The following is a 25,834-nucleotide window of genomic DNA, read 5'->3' as shown; positions in this document are numbered from 1 at the left end:
CGGCTCGTTGGGTTTTTCCTTTCCGTTTTTGTTTTTCGTCACCCAACAATAAACATTTTCCTCCGGGGCAGTGTGCTGGAAGATAAACTGGGCGCTTAAGTCTGACACTGCTTAAATCCTCGTAGTATCATTATTATTATTATTATTATTATTATTATTTCGTTGTGCCACGAAAGGCCTCATACAAGTGCATCACACGAACCGTGCCCTCGATTGTTCACGTTCCATTTGCACACATCCGGTGACATCGCTCACGCAGCACCAGGCGTCTCCATTTCCGGTTATATTTTTAAGTCAACACTTTTTGCAGCTCAAGTCCCCGTCGGCTATCGGGGGGAAAGTGCGCAAAACATGCAAACGTGTCATAATGAGATGCATTGAATGCCAGGGTGGGAAAAGGGCGGCGGGTGGACATTTTAAACCATATCGCAACGTGAATCTGTATGCAGCTGGATTACACCAAAAACAAAACATTGATAATGGCCCACAGATTGCATTCCCTTTGTGGTGCAGCGGTTTTTTTTCTACTTCACAATTCACGTTCACAGAAACGATATCGTTTCCGTTATGTAAATAAAATAAAATATATTCATATTTCTTTACTCATTTTTGATACCATGGTAACCCAATTGTTGGAAGTCATTTTTAGCTTGTTGTTGATTTTCTTGCGAACACACTGCAAAGTTGCAATTTTAAAAATCATGAATTTTTATATTTCAGATTGAGAAATGCTCAGTTTTAATCACCAAATAAATTTACACCAAACATGCATTTTCGTTGACATTTCTATCACATTTTCCGCCTTGCGATAAACTTTATCACTTCTGGCGAATTTTCAAATTCTATTTCACCTTACATCTCCGATTCGTAGCGTTAAACAAAGACCTAATGTCGGTCACAAGAAATCACACATGAGAAGCACGTCCTCTTCATGTCACCAATTTATGTAACAGAAAATTTGTAATAATAAAAATCAACTTCACCACCGGGAGTGGGCGTACGTCCCATGCATCAAAAATATTTCAGATTTAAAGCTATCACTAAGAAGAGCTCCCTCAGTTTGTCCAACGTTTCTTTCATGTGAAACCCATATTTTACGCTTGTTAAATTTCGTCCCTTAAATTGGCAAGCGATGCGAAGTGCAACTTTAGTGACGTCTTCTGCTGTTTTTTTTCTCTTTCCCCACTTTCATTCGCAGGGACTGGACTCGACTGGACGACTGCTTCCTGCCAGCGGCTAAGACAACCATGTCGTGACCGTGGAGCAGGCAAAGAATGAGGTCGCCACTCTGCTGCGAAAATAATAAAACTGTCGTGGAAGTAGGAGTAAGAAACACAACAGCGACACAGTGAAAACAGACAGACGAAATGGTACCGTTGGTCGTAGTGGCGTCCCGCGGGGGCTACCACCAGCTAGTAGTCGAGCTAGTATAGTTCTATCGAGTGGAGGACCGCAAAACAGTGGAAGAAGGTGAAGAAATAGAGACGGAATTGTAAATCCCTCTAGAGCCGTGCTGCCACCGTGTGTGTTTGTGTGTGTGTGAGTGTGGGGAAGCTCCGGATGCATACGGCACCGGGACGTGGACACAATGAACGTATCCAGCGTCGACTATGAGGTACAGATACTGCTCGACAATGGCAGCGGCGGAGGAAGGAGCGTGGAGATGGTCGCAGCACCGCACAGTACCGGTGGTTTCATGGAGAACTACACGAGCCTGCTCAACGAGAGTTATGTGGCGATGGTTGACTGCTACGATCCTCCCAACCACGCGCTGGCGGAGTTCGAGTTCTGGCTCAGTGGAGTGGTGATGAACATCGTGGCGCTGATTGGGATCCTGGGCAATATCTTCTCGATGGTGATCCTGTCGAGGCCACAGATGCGCTCCAGCATCAACTACCTGCTGATAGGGTTGGCCCGGTGTGACACGGTGCTGATCCTCACCTCGGTGTTGATCTTTGGCCTGTGTGCTATCTATCCGCACACGGGTTACCTGTACTACTACCACTATCAGATATATCCCAAGATCTCGCTCGTCGTCTACCCGCTCGCCATGATCGCGCAGACGGCCAGCGTGTACCTGACGCTAACGGTGACTCTCGAACGGTACGTCGCCGTATGTCATCCGCTTCGGGCCCGAGCCCTCTGCACGTACGGACGCGCCCGACTCTACGTGGTCGGCATTCTGGTGTTCTCGATCCTCTACAACCTGCCGCGTTTCTGGGAGGTGCAGCTGATCTCCTCCGAACACCCGCACACCGGGCTCACCATCTACTGCGTGCGGGCGTCCGAAATGCGCACGGACGAGACGTACATCAAGGTGTACATCCACTGGCTGTACATGATCTTCGTCTACTTCCTGCCCTTCAGCTTGATCTCGTTCTTCAACCTAATGATCTACCAGCAGGTGCGGCGGGCGAACAAGGAACGGCAGCGATTGTCCCGCTCGGAGAAGCGCGAGATCGGCCTGGCGACGATGCTGATCTGCGTCGTGATCGTCTTTCTGCTCTGCAACCTGCCGGCGATGATGGTCAACATCGTCGAGGCGTTCTATAACGTCATCATCGACCACCTGGTGAAGGTCTCCAACCTGCTCGTCACGATCAACTCGAGCGTCAACTTCTTCATCTACGTCATCTTCGGCGAGAAGTTCAAGCGGATTTTTCTTCTCTTATTTTGTAAACCCCGCGGACGCCAGGCAGCGGACGACGGTCTGATCCACGACGACAGCTCGTTCTCCAACGGTGACGCCAGCAACCGCAACTCGGGCCGGTTTCAGCGCGTCGGCACCACGCGCAGTACCTCGACGAAGCTCAGCAATTGCAGTATGCGCACGATACGGACGACGGTCCGGAGTACCCGGGCGCCCTCGCCCGGCCCCATCGTGTACTATCCGGCACGAGAGACGCTACCCCGGCTGGCGAATCCCCCGACGATCACGCGGAGTAGCTCGATGTTCCCCGACTGGAACCATCAGCGGGAGAATGGTACCAACGGGATCATGATGGCGTCGTCCGGGTTCTAGCTAGTGCGTTGGCGAAGTTTCGCCGATCCACGCACAACCGCTGGTACTGAGGTTTCTAGCTTTAATCTCTAGGGTTCCTCCAAGCGTCTCACCTGGTTCTCCAGTGCTTCTTGTGTCACGAATGTAGGAAAAAAACCACAGGTGAAAGGTTGCTAATTAAGACAAGTTCGCTTACCAGGCACATTTTTAGCATTATCCTACCCTCCCATGCTAGATCCTCCTACCTCCCAATCTCTCATCCATACTCAATCCGCATACGGAGCTAAAGCATGGAAATTGCTGTCGAGTGTAAAAACCGACAAAAAGATTGAGTTTCAATTTCCGCCGTATCTCCGCACACACCGTTTGGCCCGAAGAGCCTGGTAATTAGTGCACTTCATTTTCTCACCCTCGCTTCCTTGATCCTCACAACCCCGCATCCAAACTCAACGTCCGTTGAGATTGGTTCAATTTTTCTCTCGGTGCTTCTGCTTTTCGCCCATTTCCCACACTTCAACACTTCACTTCACGCAGCTTAATTGTGATTAATGATGCGCGCGCGTCCGTGTGCAGTCGGAAGCAATGGCAAAATAACGACCAGGACGCACTGTGATGAAGCACTTATCGAACAGAAATTGTCGAGTTGGAAAAGTTTCTCCTGGGAGAGCTCGTTTTTTGCAATTTAAAGTTTTCTACCAGCCGGGAAAATCTGTAGCTTGGGTGATTCGTTTGCTATCGTAGAGCAAGGGGGAAAAGACAACAGATATCTGATGTTAGTTTTGCCACGATTTTTCCGTGCGTTTTATTACAGAAACGTAAAGGATTCGCAACTTTAAAACACACTGACATATTTCAATTGAAATGTTTCAATTCAATCATTTGCTACCTTTTTCTTTGAACTACAATTTTCTGTTAAATAATTAACCATTTCAAACTTATTTCATTTGCACAACCAATGGTGTAACATCAAATAATTGGGAACATTATCCAAACTATTCTCACAGCCACAAGCATCACCACTTTTCACAAAGAAGCCATTGTTTTTCGTCAAAGGCCAGCAAAGTTGATTTTAAACCCGCGTTCTGCTGGTGAAACAGAAAGAAATTTACACAAGATTTTATTTGATTTATACATTGACTTTACTTCTATCTTCACATGAGACGTTTTAAGATGAAGAAAGGGACAGAAAGGTTAAATGATCTTCTCAGTGAAACAAATGGGCCATTTTCGTCTCACAAACTTTTCCCAAATGGACGAAAATCTCGCCTTACAGTAAGAGATTTCCGAATCTAAATGGCAATTTCAACCACAGCAATCATCAAGCTGGGTGCCCTAGCACCATCTTACGGTACGGAAGGGATTATGGGATTTTCCACAAGAAAAACTTTTAAATCTCCTCCAGCGCATCGTCCCACGAGTAAAAGAGTGAGAAAAATTGTGAAACCGACACTCAAATGAACAGCTTCTAGGGGAACAGATTTTGCCTCCCACTGACTGGTTTTCCTCTCATCGCTGCCCATCGATATCCTTTTTCAGATCACCATCACAAACACCTCCCCTCCTCCCTTGGCCACCCTTTCCTCTTGGCTGGACATTGTTGTCTACGATGGTGGACCATGCTTTTTTATGTGCGCTCTCGTGTCGTGCTGTGAAAGAGATTGCTTTCTTTTATTTATACTTTTAATTTTAACCTCGCAGTTTTCCTGCTCCATCGGAAAGTTGTCTTTCTCTCGCTCACCCAAGCAAATCAGCAGCCTTTTTGCCACCACTCGGAAAAACAATACGAACGATTTGTCTTTTGCGGAAGCCACCAATGAATGCTATTTGTGCTTTTCCTTGCTTTCCCATTTTCCGACACGGCCCCCTGATGAAGGAAAAGTTTCAAGCGGAAAACAATTGCACTAATTTAATCACGGTTGACATGACACAGTTTCTTGTGCTGCTCCTTTCATTTTCCGCGATATAAACTTTCTATTGAATTTAATGCGTGTGACTGTATGAAATTAGTTCTCATTCTCGAAGGCTTTTACAAGAACGCATGGTTAAGAAAGTAGAGAATCCAAGAGGATAGGAAAATGTTGATGCCAAGACAAAACACCCTTCCCTTGCATCCCAACTGCAACATCAGCTTATTTCCCTTAGTAAGCATACTGTCTTTCGAATTTGTGAACAATCCGACCGACGTAGTGACAATTAGTTCCGTAGCTTTTTAGTGGCATTTGTTCAATCTACCTCATTAGTTTATTCTAGTCATCTCGACGTTTATCCAATCCTTTCGATAGTTCGGTGCGGTGTATGGGAACTAGCCCGCATAGCTTTTCCATCGACACAACGCTTAGTTTTGAATAAAGTTTCCAGTAGTTTTCGGTGGATTTCAATTGATTTTGTTCCAACTAGATGACGGTGCAACACATACATGTGCGGGTACATTTCCGTGCCTGAGGAATGGAAACACTTTACTTCAAAAGTAAGCTGTACCGAATAGAAAAAAATAATTACAATGTTTCTCGAAGGCGCGAAAAAGCGAAAATTTACTGTAAAACTCACTCCGGCAATCTTAGTGCTATCTTTATTGGAAACTGTAAATATTGTTGAATTTTGTACATAGCAAACATTCTTACTACACCGAACAAAGAGCGAAAATATCGAAAATTAATTCTGAACAGTCGTTCAATGTGAGCGAGTTGTGCGAAATATATGCAAATGAGTTTTGAAAGATTGAAACGAAAAGACCAATCCGGGATAGTAAGATAAGAATGGCGTAAATGTATCCACAGTAAGAGGATAAACTCAAATCTGCTGTAATTGTTGCTGTTGCTTTTTATTATCTTTGCATAAGACGATGGTGAACCAAGAAAGAGATTTGAAGGAATTGTATATAAGTTGCATATAAAACCGATGAAAGGGGAAGGAAAACGACGTCCGTAAAGAGATAGTATATTTATTTTAACGATAAACAATGTAGATATAAAACGATATTGGCAACACAAACAAATGACATGAGATTACAATTATCAATCCTGAATAAGATAGTTTTTGAAATTAAACAACAAAAAAACATGGCAAAAGCTCTACAATATCAAATAAATTCTTAATGATAAAGAATGAACATATGTTTCTGGACCTGTTAAAAGAAGCATTTTCCGAAAATTCAACTCCGAAATAAAAGATCCGATAAAGGACCAAAACGCTACAATGGTAAACTTGCAATGCAGCACACTCTCATTTAATTTTCCACCATCTCAACCCAGTGATTAATTGTACCTGCATTGCCTCTGAAGTATACTTCAAGCAAAGAGGCAAAATTCCGCCTACACAGAACTGGAAAAACTTTCCACAAACTTCAGGTCTCTAACGGTAATTTCACTTGAAAGCATGCTACACTTTGAACGTTAACTGATAGCCTCCAGAGCGTCACTTAAGCTCCAGAGGAGCTTCGTATCGATTGAAAGACAACGACTGCAAATGTAAATTACTTTCACCAAGTTCCAATCCCAGCCCTCAGTTCGAACAAAGCCCGGGGCACCATCAGAATTCAGTGTTGCCTGGCAGTGGTTTTCTCCACTCCGATGCTGGTTTTACAATTAGTGTATAGTTTTTCCGGGCGTGCACCTCGTTTAAGTTGACCAATTGTTATGTGTTGTTTTTTTTTCCTGTTGGTGTGGGTTCGTTACTACTTTCAACTTCAATTTAACTTCAACTGGCACTAGTTAGTTGGCGAATGTTCCATTGGAAGTAATTTGTATTCTAGACTGTGCATTGCAGCTAACAAGATGTTGAAGTTCTTTGATCAACGAACAGAAAATGCATCTTAATTTGTAAGCAACTTCATCCGAATTGACTTCTTTTTATTTTGCCAGTGCGAAATAAAATGATTACAGATCACCACACACTTATCAGTGACCCACCTTTGGCAATGAGAAAGCAGAAAAATGTAAATAAAACAACGTGGTGTTTAATCCAACCCTTGCTAAATTTACAACCTCTGACCGGTTCCAAGCATTGTTGTGTGTTTACCACATAATTCCTATCTTGGGAATTGTGTACGTATGGGCCTGATAAACTAAAATCCGATAAGCCAACCTGTGTGGTCGAAGATATCTGAAGTTAAGCTCGTTGATAAGGTTCGATAGTGATGTATCAAAAAGAATGCCCCTACCGTCCGAACGGGTCAGTAGTGGACAAAGTTTAGGTAGGTTCAGAAGAACCCACTAGCCAAAACAGTGTGTCGCCAGCTTCACCATGATCCTGCAGGCCCTTCTCATAGGGACGCTCGTGTTCCTGCTCATCAGCCATCTGATAGAGCGGAAAAAGCTGAAGAAAGTTAACAAACACTTTCCGGGCCCGAAACCATTGCCGGTGGTTGGTAATTTGATGGAATTCGCATTCTTAGACATTCCAGGTAAGTACGGATTTGGAAGTACTGTGAATTCCGACCGGTTACATTTTCCGAAACGGAGTAGAGATGGGTTCGAAAGAGAATGTGTTCGGAGAAATTGGGCTATGGTAAAGACATTCCTTCTATGCACAGTCTTAATAATTTTTGGAAGCGTGCCACTGGCCGATATCATATTTGTTCTCAAGATTTTCCCTTATCCAATTATGTACATTCTTCCAACATTTCGTTTGTCTGAAAGTGAAATACTTTGGCATTATATGTTTGTTTCTTATTTCAATTAACATTACTAAAATACCTTCATAAACATACTGGGAAAGTGCACGTTGCCCCACTTTAGACTTTTTGCATTGTAATGATTGTTATCGACCCGGAATTTGGATTTCTCTTATCAGTGAGCGTTTGTTTTCCAATCCACCACTCGCAAAATCTTCCACGGGCGAAAGGCCAAAGTTCGTGACCACCTATCGGGATTAGCTATTTCGGTGTGGTAATCACTACCATGTTCATACATCCACAGGTATTTTCGAGCGTGTTGTCGAACTGCACCAGGAGTATGGCAAGGATTACATGATGTGGTCGCTGTTCAACTGGAACCTCATTATGATGACCAGCTCGAAGAACGTGGAGAAGGTATTGCTGGCGAAGCAGACGCAAAAGTCGTTAGTGTACCAGTTCATCGAGCCGTGGCTTGGAACGGGCCTGCTGATCGCGAGCGGTGAGAAGTGGTTTCAGCGGCGCAAGATCATCACCCCGACGTTTCACTTCAAGATCCTGGAACAGTTTATTCGCGTGTTTAACACGGAGACGGACACGATGGTGAAGCTACTAAGGAAACACGTCGGTGGCAAGGAGTTTGACATCTACGACTATGTCACGCTGATGGCATTGGATAGTATCTGCGAGACCTCGATGGGTACGTCGGTGGATGCGCAACACAATCCCAACAACAAATACGTCCAGAATGTGAAGCGGTAAGTTTTTTGGTATTCATCCAGTACTGTTCCAATCTACAATCCTCTATCTATTCGCTTCAACAGTATGGCCGTCCTGGTGCTCCTGCGAACAATCAGCCTTCTCGCTCCATATCCAAACCTGTACGATGTCTTACACCCGAACGCATGGGAGCAGCGCAAAGTTATCAAACAGCTGCACGCCTTCACGGACGACGTCATCCGCCGTAGACGCCAACAACTGTCCAAGGAAAAGGCAGAAAACGTGGCGTTCGACTTGAACGAGGAGAACCTGTACTCGAAGCGAAAGCTGACGTTCCTGGATCTGCTACTGAACGTGACGGTCGAGGGTAAACCTTTAAGCAATCTGGATATCCGCGAAGAGGTGGATACATTTATGTTTGAAGGACACGACACAACCACGAGCGGTATTTCGTTTACGATCTACGAACTAGCACGAAATCCAGACGTACAGGAGCGGGTGTACGAGGAGATCGTGGCAATACTAGGCAAGGATCACAAGACGGCGGAACTGACCTATCAAAACCTGCAGGAATTTAAGTACCTGGATCTGGTGGTAAAGGAGGGCTTGCGAATGTATCCACCGGTGGGAATTATTGGTCGTGAGCTGGTAGAAGATCTTGAGCTAAGTAAGTGTTAACGGGCTTCAATAGAGCTATAGGCCTCAATTCACTAACCCATTTGTTTGGCTCCAATTACAGATGGCACTACAGTCCCAGCTGGTCAACAAGTACTCGTCCCGATCTACGTGATCCATCGCAATCCGGAGATCTACCCCAATCCGAACCAATTCGATCCGAATCGCTTTTCCGAGGAAGCCGAATCCAAGCGGGGCCCCTTCGATTACATTCCTTTCAGCATCGGCTCACGGAACTGCATCGGCCAGCGATATGCGCTGATGGAGATGAAAGTCTCCCTGATCAAGCTGATTGCCAACTATCGTATTTTGCCGGGCGAGTCGCTGGGAAAGCTTCGTGTCAAAACCGATCTCGTGCTACGACCGGATATTGGAATTCCGGTGAAAATTGTCCTCCGTGAGTGACAGCGACGGGAAAGAGACGGTTTCCTAATTCTGAATCCTTGTTAGATAGCTGACCATGCTTTTTGAATAAAATGAATAACATTACAGTCCAATCAAACAAGAGATCCTGATTCAGTATTCAAAAGCTAGGAAAAAATCGGGAGCAAGCTCCAAAATAAGATTCAATTTCCATCACCCAGTCCAATACGTTGTTCACTGCTGACATCGACCAAAATCTGCCGAGTTCGTCTGCTTGCAATAAAACCTCCGAAACAAACCGCCCGCGTCATGTCATTCGAACATGATTGATTATCGTTTTATATCAATTATGATACAGGGCGGGCTTTTTTCATATCCTCCATCAGCCTTGCAGGGATCCAGGAACTCCGCAGCCGCTCTGTGTACCCTCGATCTGGGACAATCAATAAAAATGATTAATAAATTTAACGTTCAAATTGTAGCACTCACCCGCCAGTAACGGGCGAATGAACCTATTCAGCCGTATCAATTGGATGCCATTAAGGGCCCGGTCCGGGTGGTCAGCAAGTTCCGCGGGGTTGACTTCGGAACATCGTGGTAAAAACAAAATCACAAGCGTGGACACCACTCACCACGCGAGTAATCAACAATTCACGCTTCGACACGTTCGCGATTGCATTCCCGTTAATCCTGTTAGGACCCTGTTCCACAGAAGTTTTATGGTTTTTTCGCCATTGGTCTTCCGGAAGGATTTCCTGCAATTCCTGTTGAATCAAGAATTAATTACTTCCAACATTAACGTAATTACGATCAATGGCTATTAGCTGCATCGTGATGCAGCACCCGGCCGCGGGATGCCTTTTTTACGGGACCTCATAAATTAATACGTCCAGAATGTAACCCGCTTACCCGGCGTGGGTGGCGAAGAGCAATAAATTATGCTTATCGTTAGCATTTCGAAAGGTATCTGCCACTCTGTCGTTTGGGTTGATGAACTTCTTGTCGCGGTGACACATGTGGACAAGGGAAAAATAAAACTTTCGGATTTATGAGATAGATTATTGCATTGGAGCTTCCCCTTGTGGATGGCTGCTAGAGGATTGGAGGATTCTTGAACATTTAAAATGAGAACCGCCATTCGTCACATTTTTTCTACATTTCCTCGATGGAGAAACAGTAAAAGTGTATGATGAACCCATTTAATAACATCCAAACAAAGCTATTAATACGAGTAGAAAACTCTTATGACATAAATCAGATGGTTATTAGTAAACATATAAACCGCGCTTTAACGACCACATTTCTAGCATTTTTCTCATGCTCGAATGAGACACGATTACCGCGAAGTAATCCCAATTTATAAATATATAAATTCAAAACCAGTGGTTGTGTTTTAAATTTTAACATTTATTCCTAGCTTTCACATTTGCAATTTCCAATCTGAGCTACACCCATTCGAAAATGTTTTACTTGCTACACATCTGTTCGAAACAATAATGGAATTGTTTTTAAAATGATCATTTATTTTCAACATTTATTGTATCTTGCGAAATAAAAGCTTTGCATACATGATTTGGTTCAATAGTGAACCGGAGACTAAATGGGGGAGATTGATTTGACTGGAAAACTAATAAAAACAATGGTAAAGAGGAACACAATAAGACAACGTTCACTTAGTAACATTGTACGATAGTATTTACGCTCTACATTAACCCAGCACCGTCTAATAGTGTACCACCCCAATACCCAGCCGGTACAGCGTATCACAAGCGGGCATTTTCAGCTGCTGGGCTTGCTGGAACTGCGCTCGGCTACCGAAACTCTTAGCACGGCCTATCATCGCATCGCGATAGGTCCGTTCGTTGCTACAGGTTCGCTTCATATACGTGACGTATTCCTCTTCCACCGAGTACTCAAGCCTGCCGAGCGATCCTTGATACTCGTTTAGGAAATTGTTCTTCACGTAGTACGGTATCTTGAGGTTCAGCGTGTGCCGTTCGACCGAATACTTGTTCGTCCGCTGAAGGCTGTACAGCGGATCGGTTGCGAAGAACGTCGTCAGCACGGATACACCGACCACAATCAAAATAACCATGTAGAACAAGCTTCCGGTTGCGCTATTGGCATCGCCATACTGCGTGCCGCGGCTACCGCGAGCACGATAGAAGTGATGTTGCTGATGCTGCTGCTGCGGGAAACCACCGCCGAAGAACATGTTAAAGATGTCGTTCGGGTTAATATCTGGTCCGTTATCCGCCCGGAAAGTGAATCCATTTTGACCGTAACCGTAGCCTCTTGCCGAGCTTCCCGAAGTCCTCGAGCGACCCTCGGAACTATGGTCTGTTATGCGGTATAAATCGTACGCCTTGCGCTTGGCCGGATCGGTGAGCGTCTCAACCGCATTGCCAAGCGATTTAAATGCCTCCATTGCACCCGGAGCCTTGTTTTTATCAGGATGCAGCTGCAAGGCGAGCTTCTTGTAGCATTTCTTGATCTCCGAATCGGTAGCATCCTTGGAGATCCCAAGCAACTCGTAAAAGTCTTTGCACTTTTGAACGCGCTTCACCACATCTGCCTGCTCCTGGGTGAAGTCGACGTTCAGTTTTGGTTGTCCCGGTTTCATAGATTCGTTCGTCGTCGTGCCATTCGATCCAGTTCTTGACTTTGCGGCCTTCACTCGGGAGAGAAGCTCTTCTGCCTCACGTAGCGGATACAAGCTCTGTGACTTTTTCAGATACTTTTCCGCCTTCTCCAGGTTGCCGAGTTTAAGGTAGAACGTGCCTACTTGGATGCACCGACGAGCTTCTTCTTTATTGCTTTCCATGATGTTTGCACCGTTTCGAACAACTAAGGAATATGACCTGCACAGCTCAAGGCCAGTTTCGATGTGGAATGTTAAAATCCAATGTTAGCGTGACTAAGTTCGCAAATTCCTTACAAACGTGACTGCTAGATTCACGTGTCCCACTCCTGATGAACTACACGTCACATCCAAACAGATCCCGACCCGATGATGCTTGGCTGAAAAATCGATACAATTACATGAGTTACATGTCGTCATTCGATTATACCATGGGATCACATGGATCACTCTACTTACCCTGAACAAAAGGTTTTTGGCAATGCCTTTTGCCACCTGCGCCCGAAAACAACTGTTTATCAACTTAGCAAACCATTATGCTTCGTTTTTCGTCAATAATTACTACGGACCGTAGGACGAAAAAACATAATTGTTCTACTAAAATAAACACATCACTTTTAATTCTACCAAAGGTACATGAAGTACAAGTGAAGGTATTTCAATTTTCATGACAGCTGTATCTCGGCGAATGTCACATGGTGTAACGCCAAGATAGGTCAATAAAAAGGTGAGTTCATAGTCTCGTCTTGATAAAAAATCCCGCTAGGCAGCTCGAAATATCGTTCTCAAAACGTCCTCCGCGCGAACAAACGTCCTCCTTTTTTGTATGGGAATGAAACAAAAGGAGGACGTTTTTCGAGCAATCGCCCTCCTCGTCCTACTCTCCATACAAAACTGCTCGATGTTTGTGTCATGGAGGACGTTTTTGAGGACGATTTGCTCGAAATTGTCTAGCGGGATGAGTTTGATTTTTAACAATTGCGAAGAATCAGAATTATCAACAACAATTCGCAAATAAGTTCTATGTCACAATTCTTAAAATTTTTGTAAGTTTTCTTTAGAAGGAACTAAAATCTCCTTTATTTTGAGTGCTCTCCCTGGAAGGTAATGTTTCATGTTGTGCAAAGTTAATCTGCCCGGTTGACAAAAATTCAATTTTTTTTCCAGCTGTCAGTTACAGCAAGTTTTTCCATGGCAGATTGCTGGGACTCTTGCTGGAACTATATAGTACCAGCAACAATTTAAATTTCTGTCAACCGGGTGACTTTCATTTGACTATAATATTTATATGAAGCAGCCAAAGGTGTAAAAGTTATAAAATAACCAATTTGAATGCGACTAAGGCTGGTGTCATTGCTTTACCGCACGATCTTTTGACAGGCGAAAATGTATGGGATTTGACAGCTGCAAGGTTCGCACGATTTCTCCGCACGACAAAATCAAAATCATTTGATTTTTTCGGATGGACGCATCCGATTTTATCTGTCAACAAAGTTGGACTTTATCAACTCGGAGTTGTGCCTTTCATCTAAGAAAAATAATAAAATTCATTTAATCGTCTTCGAATTTAAAAAATTACAGAAAAATTGGCGGACCTGTCGTCCGACAAAACATCGTGCGGTAAAGCAATGACACCAGCCTAAGGTGGTTTAAACGTAGCGATACGATTGAATAAAGCTTTGCTAGAACAACCTGACTTAAACGTAAAATCAATGGGAAAGAGGTCGCAGCATACCATGGGGTACGAGCCAAAATCCGAGGGAAATTTTTTTACAGATGGTTGAAATTTTGTTTACCTCTTCCGAGAAGCCAGGAAAGTGAGGTAAAACTGCAAATTTGGCATGTTTCATGAACAGCAAGCAATTAAGTAGTTCTCCATCACACTTAATTTCGCTAATCATGGCGACCAACAGGATCCACATCCCATGACTTCACACAGAAGAACAGTTTCCACCCGCGAGACCATGGACACTGCGGTTTTTGCGAAATCTTCCTCATATTTCAAGTAAGTTTGTAAATATTTTTCCAACCAACTGTCACAACAATGGTGGAGCAGAAAATACCTTCGACCCGACATCTCATTTTACTGATCTTGTTCGCGAGTGTTCCTGTGTTGGTGAGGTTTGTTTTGTTCCGTATTTTCTATTGGATAAGAGGGAAAAGAGGAAGGGTACAACAGCGGTTCTATGCGTTTCCGCCGCTCGGTAACCTCGTTTTCCTCTTCCTCTCGTCTTTCTACTCTTTATCGATCCATCTCAGCTCTTTCGTGCTATCGCATTTCGTTACACTGGGAAAGACTGCGGACATATTGCTCTCTTCCTCTCGCCATGCTGCCCGTTTCAAACTCATAAAACGCTCCGGTGCACAAGCACTGGATCAATGGCGGCTCGGTACATCTGCACCGAAAAGGGTCGGACGTTGGACGATCAGCTGTTCCCAGTGCACGCGCACCCGGACGAGGGCGGCTCGTTTGCTGACTCACGGCGTCGAAGATGACGAAGGCTCTTTAGGCTTATTGGCGTCAATTTCCTCTTCTTCCCTCTCTCTTTCCCCGCGAACTCCTGTTGAATCGTCGACATTCTTTGGAATCTTTTTTGTTTGTCTCACATTCGTGTATTTATTTTTCTAATCCGTATGCGGTGGTATTGACTCACGTTTGCTGCATTCGTATGAAAAATATCATTTTGTAAATGCACGATCGGTGATTATTTTCTGAAGTAACTAAGGCACAGCCAATAAAGAAAGAGGATTCTGGAAATGATTAGAAAAAATGTGTACCGGTGGGTTTATCCATTCAGTTCCACCAAACTTCTGGCCTAGCGATATCGAGATAAAAGTTACAAGAGTCATTAAGGAAGCATATCAAAACTGACGCAAGTCGTGCAGACAAAGAACAAGAACTAGTGAGATAATCACTTTGGGGAAAAAACAACATAAAGATCGTTCCGCCAGAAGGCGGTGCAGCTTCCAGCCATCTTGTGTGTGGAGTCATGATTCAGCGGATTTTGATTCTGTCGGTTCGCATAATTTCTCGCTAGTCTAATCAAACACATACACCCATTTCGCAAAACCGGATAGTGGCCACGAGTGTGAGGTCGTACGCTTCCGTGACGCTGTATGGTGGGTTTAATTTTCCTTCCCTTGCATCTTCTTTTCCAGCACCCGGAAGCCTTATGGTTGGCCATCTGCGGACGGGCTTAGATGAGGCCACACACGTGTGTTGGTGCGCGGGTTTCAACGGGTAGTTTATTTTTTATCTCCTCGTTTAAGAAAAACTTTACCAGCGGAGTGACGTCGGAACGTTTAAACGTTTGCCAAACGTTTCCTAGTAACCGTTGTTACACCACGGTCCCGAGAAGCACACCAAGTGTTGATTTCAATGGAGAACGGACTGTGGTTAGATAAATGTTCGCCATTGTAGCCCTCACCCAAGGCGACAGTCAAAGTTGCTATCTGGTTTGTTTAACGAGGCGTAAACATTTTGAAGATTTGATATCAAATTGGGATATTTGTATAATTAAAATAACATTAATGCGGTCAATGTATCATAAAATAACATTAATGCCGTGTTGATCAAATAATAATTGTAGGCCATGGCAAATCGTGATTCATGAACATAAAGGTTTTGTACATAAAGTAGTACAAATAATCCTAGTACATTTGTGTACTATAGATAACGAAATTTGACAAAGGGTTTACATTTGCGTACCGCAACTTAATGCGTGCGAGTTTAATTTTCTCATCCCGGACTTTGATCGTCCCCAACTGCCTCCATTATCTCGGCTCGGTCCGAGTCCCCGAGTGGCGTGGTGAACTTGGGCCGAATTAACGTCACACGCACACCCATTCGAGCGGACACAAATTGAGGTCAACCCTTCACATCTACCCTGGTCAACCAACCAAGGGTTTTACAGGCCCCGAAATGCGTCCAAAGCCAGACAGTGACACAACAGTCTAATCAGCCCGCTATACGCAAAGCCCTTCAAGGCGATCGCGACTAAGTAAATTGACCGGCCCTTGGCTTTGTGTCAATTGATTGTCGTCGCGATCATGACGATGAAGTCAAATATTCGAACCAGTTAAATCCAGTACGTGTTAGACGGCGAGGGAATGTGTTGAGATTATTAATTTGAAGCTTTTGCCAAACTTGTACAAAAATTAGCATGATAAGAAAATACGAAATAACATAAGCTGACTTCTAGTACCGTGAAGCATCTAAAAAAGTGGATAAGAAATTACAAAACCTGCGTTGTCACTTATTACAACCGAGGAGGTATTGCACAATACCTGTAACCACTCAGAAGCAGCTTCAACAACCCACAAACTTTCAGCTGGAGCTGGACATGCCTTCCAGACTACCGAGAATAGCACAACATAATAAATAGACGTACAAAAACTCGAAACTGTGATGCAACAACTTCCCAACAGGAAACACAGGCGGGAATACAGGATAACGAGAAGTCCTATAACGAAACGATAAAAAACCGGGACGAATGAAGAGCGATACGGTTAGCCTTTCACCGGTCTGTGGCAGGAATGTTTTTGATGCAATGGATTTCTCGGATTCCACCCACGCTGACATAACCATCTTCCCCTCCGCTCCCCCCGTTCAATGCTAATTCAATGCCCGATCTAAATTTGTTGTGCAATTACGAGCGGAAGGCAGGTGGGGTTCGGGGGTGGAACTTCTGTTCACAACATTCACTCCTACGCTTGCACGTTTTGGAGGTGTGTTTGAGAAAAAATAAAATCACCCATTTGACGGTGCGTGAAATCGGCACGCCGGCGAGATGGCACACGGACGTTGTTGCATCATGACGAGATTTATTAATACACTGCCTTTGTTGGTATCCTGTCCCGAGATAGGAGTTCTAAACAGATGGAATCAGATTTCTGCGAAGTGAATGATGAATAGGTGTAAAAAAATAAAAATGGTATAGAAAACAAGGATTCCGAAACATGACTCCAACCAAGGATCTCATCCAGTGCGCTTGTACAAATTCGGAACATCTTGGATAGTAATTACGCTTTATAAATCTTTCGACCAAAGTAATGTAAATTTTTCGGCCATCATTAATTCGAACATATTCCTCTCCAAACATTGGGCATGGGCCTACTACACACGTTAATGAATCTTTAAGAATCTTCGGAAATTCCTGAATTTCTACGTACGCTTATATGCATGAATTCCTCAATCATAGTTTCAGATCCTATGCAAGTCTTAGTCAATCTTTTCTGCTATCCACACTTCATCCATAACAAGCGACACAATCTATAAATCTAGGAGTGTTAGCCAGACACATGGTACTGTTTATAGACAAAGTCTTCCAGCCAGAAGAAAGATCTGCTGGCAAAGATCGTTGAACGCAACTGGAACGGTCGGAAGGAAAGGGATCCTTTGTTCGACAGGAGGACACGTCACTCCTCGCTCAACCCATAATATATTGAGATCGCGCGTAGAGGTAAGATCTCCTTATCTCGCTCAGGAGTCTGTAAAAGGGTTTGTTCAGAAAATAATGGAGAACTGTCAATAATTCCAGTATTGAAATACAACAAGCTCAGAAAACAGCTCCACAGTCGCTAGATTAGAAGGCAAGTGTGTTCCTCCACGGTTTGTCGGTAGGTCACGAACACCTTTCGCCAATGTTGGACCCCATTCTGACCCCATTCATCTCCAGCACACTTGCGATGGAGATGTTGTTCCCCCAAAAACGCTGCAAACAAACGGGCATGCGCAAAACATACTCTCGCGGGGTTCTGAGAAAAATCTCACTCCCTTTCTCAACCGAAAACCCAGGAGGCGACTCTCTCTCGCGACCGCGAGACCGCGAAACCGCGAACGTGCCGAACAGATGAGCGAGTGCAGTCGACCCCACCGGAGCTCGAGCCGTTGCCGTGTGTGTTCCTCGTCCGTGTGCGCCATCCCAGGAAGGCAGGAAGGACAGGCCAAGCCATTCGGTCCAAGTGTAAACCGTCGCGCTCGTTCTTTCTCTCGCACACACGTGGTCGCGGTTGTGCGTGTGTTTTGTTGGCAAGGTGTGTGTGTGTGTGTATGTGTTTTTTTTTGTGTGCACCGTGCCTCTATTGTGCATCGGGTAAAGACACCCCTGGCTAGCTCACCAACCCCTTGTTCGAATCTTCCAAGCGAGTGTGTGTTTGTGTGGATAAATAAGAGCCATTTTTATTGCGTAGTGCTGCTGCTGGTGCGTTAGGGAAAAAGAAAGTTTCCATGTGACGCATTTGGACAGAACATCAGTTTTATTTACACTCGCCGCCATCGACCTCCGCGCTACCCCCGCTCCTCTAGTACGCCTCCCCGCGGCCATAACGGCCTCATGCGGGCCTTGTTTTCGAAAGGAGAACTCGGTCTCGGCTAAAGGCGTAAGTTTCTTTGTTATCGTCCAGTGCAGCAAACTTTAGCTCTACAGCATAAAGAGCACTATATGCTGCCCCGAACCATGTTGGATTGAATTACCACCATCCCTTCCCACGGCAGTGCTCTTTGTCCTTCCATTCGCCTTTCCGAGGGCTGACAAGTCATGAGCGTTTTATTGATTGATTTGTTGTTGGTGTTGCTAACAACCAAAAGCGATCGCCAAACCCTTCCGAACCAGAACCAACTACCAGTTAACCATTGCACTATAGTTTTCCACGGCTCGACCAGCCATTGCTAGTGTGTTTTTCCCAGCTTTTTCTTTCTTGCTCGAAGACCTGCGAGCAAACATTACGCGTGTGTTGTTCCGAGAGTCGAGAGTGAGAAAAGAACGCCAACCCCTAAACCCTAAACCCAGGGTTGGTGGGGTTATGCATTCCTTTCTTCTTCCTGCTTTCCTCATCCGCCCCTTCTCCCTCACACCCACACACCCACGAGGCCGGGGGCTGTCACCGGCCATTCCCCGTCGTCAGCTGCTTTGACATCCCCCTCTTGTTTCGGAAGAAAACATCTGCTGCCGCGCCGCGCCGGGAGCAAGTCGCGATTTCGCACCCCAAAAATGAAAAACAACAACAAAACAACCCCCATTCGTGCGGGTCGGCTTTCCACACATCAGATGCCTCTTTTCTTCTCCCTCTCTTTTTCTCTCTGTGAGGGTAGTTTTCTCTACCCAGGGAGAGAGAACGCAGAGAACTGCTCACAGGAGGTGAAAAAACGCTGGGAGCAGATCATTTATTAGGTACGATCACACGAGACGAACCTTTGATGGCGAACCTTTCGCACACTATTACAAACGAATGCCAAAAAAAGGTTCGCCGAACCTTTTAGCGTTCACACGTAACGAATCTTTGATGTAGTTTCATTGATAGTTGGTAAGAATAAATCAAAGTAAGCATTGTAAACAAATGGGGAAATCGAACGGAGCGTCAAAAAGGTTCGCGGCAAAGGTTCGTGCTATCCACCAAAATCGGTGAACCTTTTCTGCTCGAAAAAGGTTCGCGAACTCTGCTCGATTCACTAACACATTCAAGAAAAGGTTCGCCGAGCGTCCAAATTCGAGCAGGGTTCGTCTCGTGTGACCGTACCTATTGTCTACTTCTTGTCGAACCTGTACCGTCCTTCATTCCGTACCGAAACCATTTTCCAATTTGGTGTGATTTTCGTTTGCAACTTGCAGGGATTGTCCACAGTTAGTTTCGTTTTGAGTGTTCGTTTGTGGGTGGAGATTGTAGGCATAGGAAAAACCTGTCCGCAATTCGTAAGTGACCGAAAGCGAGCCAGTGTCAAAAAATCGAAGTGACCAAAAAGAGGGCGATCGGGGGAAAAAATCATCTGAAAAATCGTACAAGAATCTCCCAATAGTTTACCCATTTTGTGATCTCTCGCTCTCTCACCGTCGAACGGAGCAGAAACGGGATGGATATAAAACAATTTGCTGCGTGTTTCGTCGAACTTTCGGCAGACGGTGTGAGACAGCAGGCAAACGGGTTTTGCGAGAGCTGCGAGTCCAATAATACCAGACCACGGCATGCACCTTCATCTTTTGGGGGGGACCCTTGCACATCTCCACTCCAATGTATCAGCTGCTTTTTTCCTGCATCTCCGCGAGATTTGCGCGAGAATCTCCCTCGGCGTTTCGAAACGTCAAAACCATGGCATGCTCCTCTCTGCCACCTGAAAGGTTCATTTTTAACCACATTTTACAAAACGATAAATCGTTATACATTGTCTTCAATCGATCGGAAAGACTGAAGTGATAGTCAATGTCTTTATTTACCGTCGATTTGTGTTCAATTTCATTACTTTTCCGCTCGTGGCCCCATCCTTGAGAGAACTGCACGCGTGTGCGATGACGCCACACGGTATTCGAGAGTAAATATTTGTCCGTCTGGTCGGTGGAGAGGAGATTCGTCCCCGAAAAAAAAAAAAAAAACTATCCGATCGAACCATCCCCAACTTGACGTTTGCTTTTGACACTAGAACTCGCGTCCGTGCTGGTGTTTCGATGGTGAAATTGCTGGACCCATCAGCATCTTCTGCTGTCCCATTTGTTGGGCTTCCCATCGAAAACGTACCTCAAAAAAGTGGCAAGGGCATCGACGTATAGAGGAAAATGTCCCACGGAAATACTCCGTAACTGTTTAGTATTGTTACGAAAAAGTTTAACTCAAACCCCGGTATCCAGGATGTACTTCCTAAAACGTTCTTTTAATATCGTATTCCGTTTCTCCGCAGAAAAGTTATAAAGTGTTTTTGTGTGGTGACCGTGAAGTAGTTGAAAATGGTGATAATAACTTGAACAGAAATGAGTTTGCAACTTCTTCCCGCAGAACTTCAACGTGGTGTTGAAAAAGAAAAATGTTTGTGTAGAATCAAAATGCTATAATGAGGACGTATTAATTCTCTAAAGTGATCGTGTGCCGTTGGTGAAGTGAAACCCGCGTGAATCGAAGAAAATATAGTTGCTAAAAAGAGTAGCAAATTGTGAACAGATCCAGGCCGGAAAAAAAGGCAAGATTGGAAAAAATATAGCGCTGGCTTGCGTTAATACATTAGGCACCAGGAGCTTTTCGTTTTTGGCTGCCCCAAGAAACTGGAGTGAATCTTCAGCACCGTCGCGCCGAGTGGGCGAATTAAGTGGATTTATTATTCAACAGTATTAGCCAGCCCGAAAAAAAGGAGGCGAAATAAAAAACGAACGACACAAAACCACAACGGGACAAACCGAGGCAAAGGAATTCCGACGCTATCCTCGAAAGCTAAAAGGATTCTCTCTGGCTTAGGAAGAGAACCACCCCGAGGTTCGCGAACCGTATGACCGGCGGCATAACAACACCAGCCTAAGCGTAAGTAATCCTCCGTCCCATTGCGGGCAAAAGAGGTCTCAACTAAATGTATTTCGGTTTTTTGGGAAAACTCAACGGAAAGGAGCGGAAAAGCGAAATCATTGCAGGCGCGGCTAATTAAATGGCCACCCGCACGATAATAACAATCGATGAATCGATGAACGTCGTCCCGCAGGCCAACCGTCGAGGATGGTTTCGTGGTTGTTTGTGTCCGATTGGGCAATTTATTGATTGATATTAGGGGGCTTTGCGGGGCACGAGGGGAGGAAACGCGGAATGAAATGACAATTTAACAACCAAGACCGACATGGACTCGGCGTTGCTGACACGCACGAGGGTCTAAATGTGTTTTATTTTCTTTTGCCAAGTGACACCCAAAATGGACGAGCCGATTCATTTCGATCTTCCCTTCGGGGACATTCGTCGGTATAGTAATGGCGATGGGTTCGAGTCAGAAGAATATAAAGTGCTTATTTCCTCTTGGGTGATCGTGTTGAACGATGCGACTATGACACTGGTGTATAGTTGTTCATGAGGCTATTTCTTGAAATACTTGTGGAAACAAACATAAAACCTTTGCTGTTAGATCAAATAAACCAAACCAAACTTCATGCGAACTTTTTTTAAGACTAAGAAATTAAGCTGAACCCTGACTTTGATTTTGAAAATAAACACATCAAATTCCGCTGAACTCATTACACAACTCTTTTTTTAACACCTCCACTTGGTAACTATTTCCTCAACAATCGCTGATTCTTTACCGACTAAAGCACTGAAGAGAAAAAGAAGCGGGTGAGCTATAAACAATCTCCGTCCATTAACCGCTACCTCAATCAGTCTGCAAACCGGTTGGCGGATGTTTGAACTTAGATCTGGTGCACAGTACGTTGGACTGCTTCTTGTCTGCCTCACCTCACCGGAAGGCAGACGGGAACGGAAGAAAACCAATACCCGTTGCTAGTCATTATTTGCACAGTTGAGCGATTTTAGCGGGGTTTCTATTCGTTTATTTTTGGTTATTTGTTTCTTGGTATAAGCTCTTTTTTTCTGGTGTGCACAAGTAAACAGGAAGAAACAAATTGGAAAAATGAAACTGAAAATGAAACAACATTTTTGAAATTTGAAGGAACAAAAAAGGAAAGTCAATCATTGACTACCAAAAAGTTTAAGAAAGAACTATTGTAAACGTTCTTTCCCATTTAGCTTCTTTAAAAATACTGTTCTTTCTTTTTATGTAGTGGAGTTTTTATTTATAATCTTCTTTCGAACACTTATTTAGTTGAATCACAAAAAGGTAGAACTTTTCAGTTTCCATGCTCCATCAATCCTGTTGATGTTTATCTTAAGTTAAGACATGGTGAGATAATAGTGCCACACATTCTCATGAGCAATTTATTATCAAAGCCACTCAACGAATGCTTGACCTTGCTGAGCTACTAACCCCTTCGGTGGGATAATCTACGAAAAACCACCAACTGATAAGCCACTTTTCGCACACCTGTCGACGCCGCGTTCAGTACATTGAGATAAAAACCTCTCCGGGGTCTTATCAGGCTATTAGGAGCTGCACCTACAAACCTACAGCAATTAGACATTATTCTACCGAGTGCTTTTGGGGAAGGGGGGGGTTTGCATAATCATCCCTTTCGAGCCACCCCCACGCCGCAAACCAATCGGCAGGGAAGACGAAAGAGGAAACAAACAGCTATGCCCTAAGATAACCGCCCGACGACAACAGCGCTGGAAGCGAGTGTCAATCGGCGGTCCAAGATAACGCCTCCAAATGGGACCAAACTTGACACGCGGACATGATTGTTGACGCCGCACTGACGATAACGAGACCCCCGGTTCGCCGTTGGGAGTGCAAAGAACCTTTGATTTGCCGAGTGCACGGTGCACTTGCGGTTGTCCCCTTTTCCACGGCCACCCTTCTGCCCCACACGCCAACGGTCTGTGACCTAATCAAGCTACTCAAGTGCGACAGGTGCGTCATTAACTTTTTTCTTCCCCTTTGGGACGCGGACACCTTTGAACCTTCCCACGTATCTTCCCGGGGGTGGCGGTAGGTTGTTATCGCCGACCCACCACCAGCTGGTAGGTTCGATAAGATCGCGGAAGGTCCACTACGAAGTGGACCAGGTGTGCCGGATCCAGGACGTACCTATTATCTCTTCAAATGAGAGCCGGTGATTGATTTTTCCAAGCGATAGATACGGCCGACGCGCCCTTGGACACGCACATTTTTAATTCATTCATTTTTAATTGACCACTTCAGAACATCTCGGCAGCCGGTGTTGTTGGCTTCTTCTTCTTCTTCTTCTTCTTGGCGTAACGACCACTTGGTCATGCCTGCCCCGTTAAGGGCTTACGAGACTTGTTTCCCTGTTGTACGTGGATAGTCAGTCCTGTCGTACAGGGGAGGGTCCGGTCTCGGTTGGGATTCGAACCCACGCCGTCGAGGTGGTGAGCCCCGACGCTCATGGGCCGATTTTCTAACCGGCGCTACCGCTCGGCTGTCGCGGACCCGTGTTGTTGGCTCTAAGGCACCAATAAATATGCCATATTTTGCCACCAACGCATCAATTTTTACTCCGTAGTCATCTTTTTTGCGTAATTGTAGTTATTCCAGATACTTCATCTCTAATACTTATAGAAGTTAGTAAATTTAAACTCTCAAACTGAATGCTAATGAACCAAACATTAAGACAATGGTAACATTGAAATCTGAGGGATATAGGGGCGATATTGAAGTTAGAGACTAAAATTGTTCTGTTAAAAATACAGTAAACTTTATGTTCCAACAAATATTAACCTCTCATATATAAATTCATTAGCATAGAGCGAATTTGTCTATAACAAGATAACTATGAGGTGACAGTTGATACGTTAGAGACAAACATGGCTGACTTAGAGCAAAAATTGATGCGTAATGTCAAACACAGGTACCTTGGAAACGTCATTTGAGCCGCTATGTCAATCATCGGAGAGTTAGAGGCAAAGCTATCAACACCGGCTGTAAGTGGAGCTATTGGAGGTTTTCAAAAATCTTTTTCTACCTTTCGAGTTCAATCATCCACTTCAAATGGAAACAAAAAGAATGGAATTAAAAGAATTTTGACAGCTAAAACCACACCAGCGATCACGAATTGATGGATTTTAATCAAACCGAATCGATTCAACGAGGCAGAGAAATGGTCCGGTTTTCGGAACGGGATGCACCATTCGCTGCCCATCATTCGACAAATTGGAATCCATTTCCTTTCGCCCACGTGTTGGGGAAACGTCTCCCAGCCTGACGGATCAGACGAAATCGGCCTGGTAACGGCTCGAATTTAGCGATAATAATCCGCGAATTCGAGCTCGTGTATGATTGATACGGGGGAGCTCCGGTGGGTGGATGAAAAGCTGAAAATAAATGCGATCGGACGTGGCGTAAACACAAAACCCCTCCCCGTGAAACACTACGGAACACAATGTACGGAAGAGAGATTGCGATCCTCGCATGTGTTGGCACACGAATATGACGGCCGAGAGTTCGGGTGGTGATTTATCATAATCGTCATTTTGATTTCCCCATTTATTGACCATGAACCGACGGTGACGGTTGGGGAGAGCGCCTGGAGTGCGATAAAATTGTGAATGAAAATGGCGGCGAATCCGATTCCTGCGCCTTATTTGAACAACCTTGCCTGCGACAACCGATAATCCGACGGTTCAGGCCATTGATTGCCTATTGTTTTCTCGCAATTGCTCGCTTTTCTGCGCCATCACAGATTTCCTTGTTTGACCAGGTGTGCGCGCGAATGTCTCTTTGACACTTTTGCTCACGTTCGAATCAGCGAATCTGTGCTTGGTGCTAATCCACGCGACTTTTCACAATCCCAAAAGGTGACACATTCAACACTTGGTTGGTTGGTGCGCTTGTACTTAATGTGAACCGGGGCAAAGAACCTGGACACGAAGTTTACCATTCTTTTTACGTAATATCCTTTGTCGCTGTCAACTCGCTTGACGCCACCACGAATAATCACACCACGGAATGGCTTCCTAGGTTAATGTAACGTGCCACCTTCCGGCGATGATGATAACACGCTCCCACCCCCCTCCGCAGGAATGCCAACGTAATCGACACGTTGTGCTGGCGCATCTTTTCCCGCCCCGTTCAACATAATCCATGATTTTTCCTTTTTTTTCCCCCTTCGAAGGGTTTCTTACATAAAAGGCATTCCTTCGTTCGCTACTTCGTTCGATTTTCGTTGACTTTTCTCCGAGCTTCCGCTAGGCTAGGTTCGTTTGTTAATTGGTTTTTTGTTCTCCTACTTTTTTCCTCGCCCCCCTCATAAGCGTTCGGCGTCCTTGGTGCGTTCAGCTGCACCGAGGTTTAATCTGATCGCGGTTCAGTGGGTAGAAGCGTTACGTAATTAATGTGTGTTATCGAGCATTGAAACGGGAGAACGGGCAAAACCAGCTGTACGATGTTAAACGAGTGAAAATTGCCCAACAAAGAGATTGTGAAAAAATTGTTTCCATACGCAAACATTAA

The 25,834-nt window shown here is 44.8% G+C and overlaps 3 protein-coding genes across 3 annotated transcripts; 2 read left to right on the top strand and 1 right to left on the bottom strand.

Moving 5' to 3' along the window:
- The first annotated feature begins 1,588 nt into the window (after positions 1–1,588).
- LOC131258828 (FMRFamide receptor-like) lies at positions 1,589–3,022 on the top strand. Its single transcript, XM_058260212.1, has one exon. The coding sequence runs from the start codon at positions 1,589–1,591 to the stop codon at positions 3,020–3,022; it is 1,434 nt and encodes a 477-aa protein (XP_058116195.1).
- Positions 3,023–7,243: 4,221 nt separating this feature from the next.
- Positions 7,244–9,413, top strand: LOC131261393 (cytochrome P450 4d8-like). Its single transcript, XM_058263416.1, has 4 exons — positions 7,244–7,403; positions 7,918–8,371; positions 8,438–9,000; positions 9,073–9,413. The coding sequence occupies exons 1-4, from the start codon at positions 7,244–7,246 to the stop codon at positions 9,411–9,413; spliced, it is 1,518 nt and encodes a 505-aa protein (XP_058119399.1).
- Positions 9,414–10,995: 1,582 nt separating this feature from the next.
- Positions 10,996–12,624, bottom strand: LOC131272103 (dnaJ homolog subfamily B member 14-like). The gene is made up of 2 exons (XM_058273731.1): positions 12,472–12,624; positions 10,996–12,392 (listed from the first exon to the last, which is right to left on the bottom strand). The coding sequence occupies exon 2, from the start codon at positions 12,193–12,195 to the stop codon at positions 11,095–11,097; it is 1,101 nt and encodes a 366-aa protein (XP_058129714.1). The 5' UTR covers positions 12,196–12,392; positions 12,472–12,624; the 3' UTR covers positions 10,996–11,094.
- Positions 12,625–25,834: the final 13,210 nt, after the last annotated feature.

The sequence above is a fragment of the Anopheles coustani genome, chromosome 3, assembly GCF_943734705.1.
Source record: "Anopheles coustani chromosome 3, idAnoCousDA_361_x.2, whole genome shotgun sequence".
Taxonomy (NCBI): Eukaryota; Metazoa; Arthropoda; class Insecta; order Diptera; family Culicidae; genus Anopheles; species Anopheles coustani.
Note: the sequence above shows the minus strand (reverse complement) of the source record. Positions and strands in the feature narration are given on the sequence as shown.

Bases quoted from the DNA above. Each gene is read 5' to 3' on its own strand.
- LOC131261393 (XM_058263416.1), top strand. From the start codon at position 7,244: ATGATCCTGCAGGCCCTTCTCATAGGGACGCTCGTGTTCCTGCTCATC. The intron at 7,404-7,917 runs GTAAGTACGGAT...ATACATCCACAG, and splicing joins CGCATTCTTAGACATTCCAG to GTATTTTCGAGCGTGTTGTC. The intron at 8,372-8,437 runs GTAAGTTTTTTG...TCGCTTCAACAG, and splicing joins TACGTCCAGAATGTGAAGCG to TATGGCCGTCCTGGTGCTCC.
- LOC131258828 (XM_058260212.1), top strand. From the start codon at position 1,589: ATGAACGTATCCAGCGTCGACTATGAGGTACAGATACTGCTCGACAAT.
- LOC131272103 (XM_058273731.1), bottom strand. From the start codon at position 12,195: ATGGAAAGCAATAAAGAAGAAGCTCGTCGGTGCATCCAAGTAGGCACG.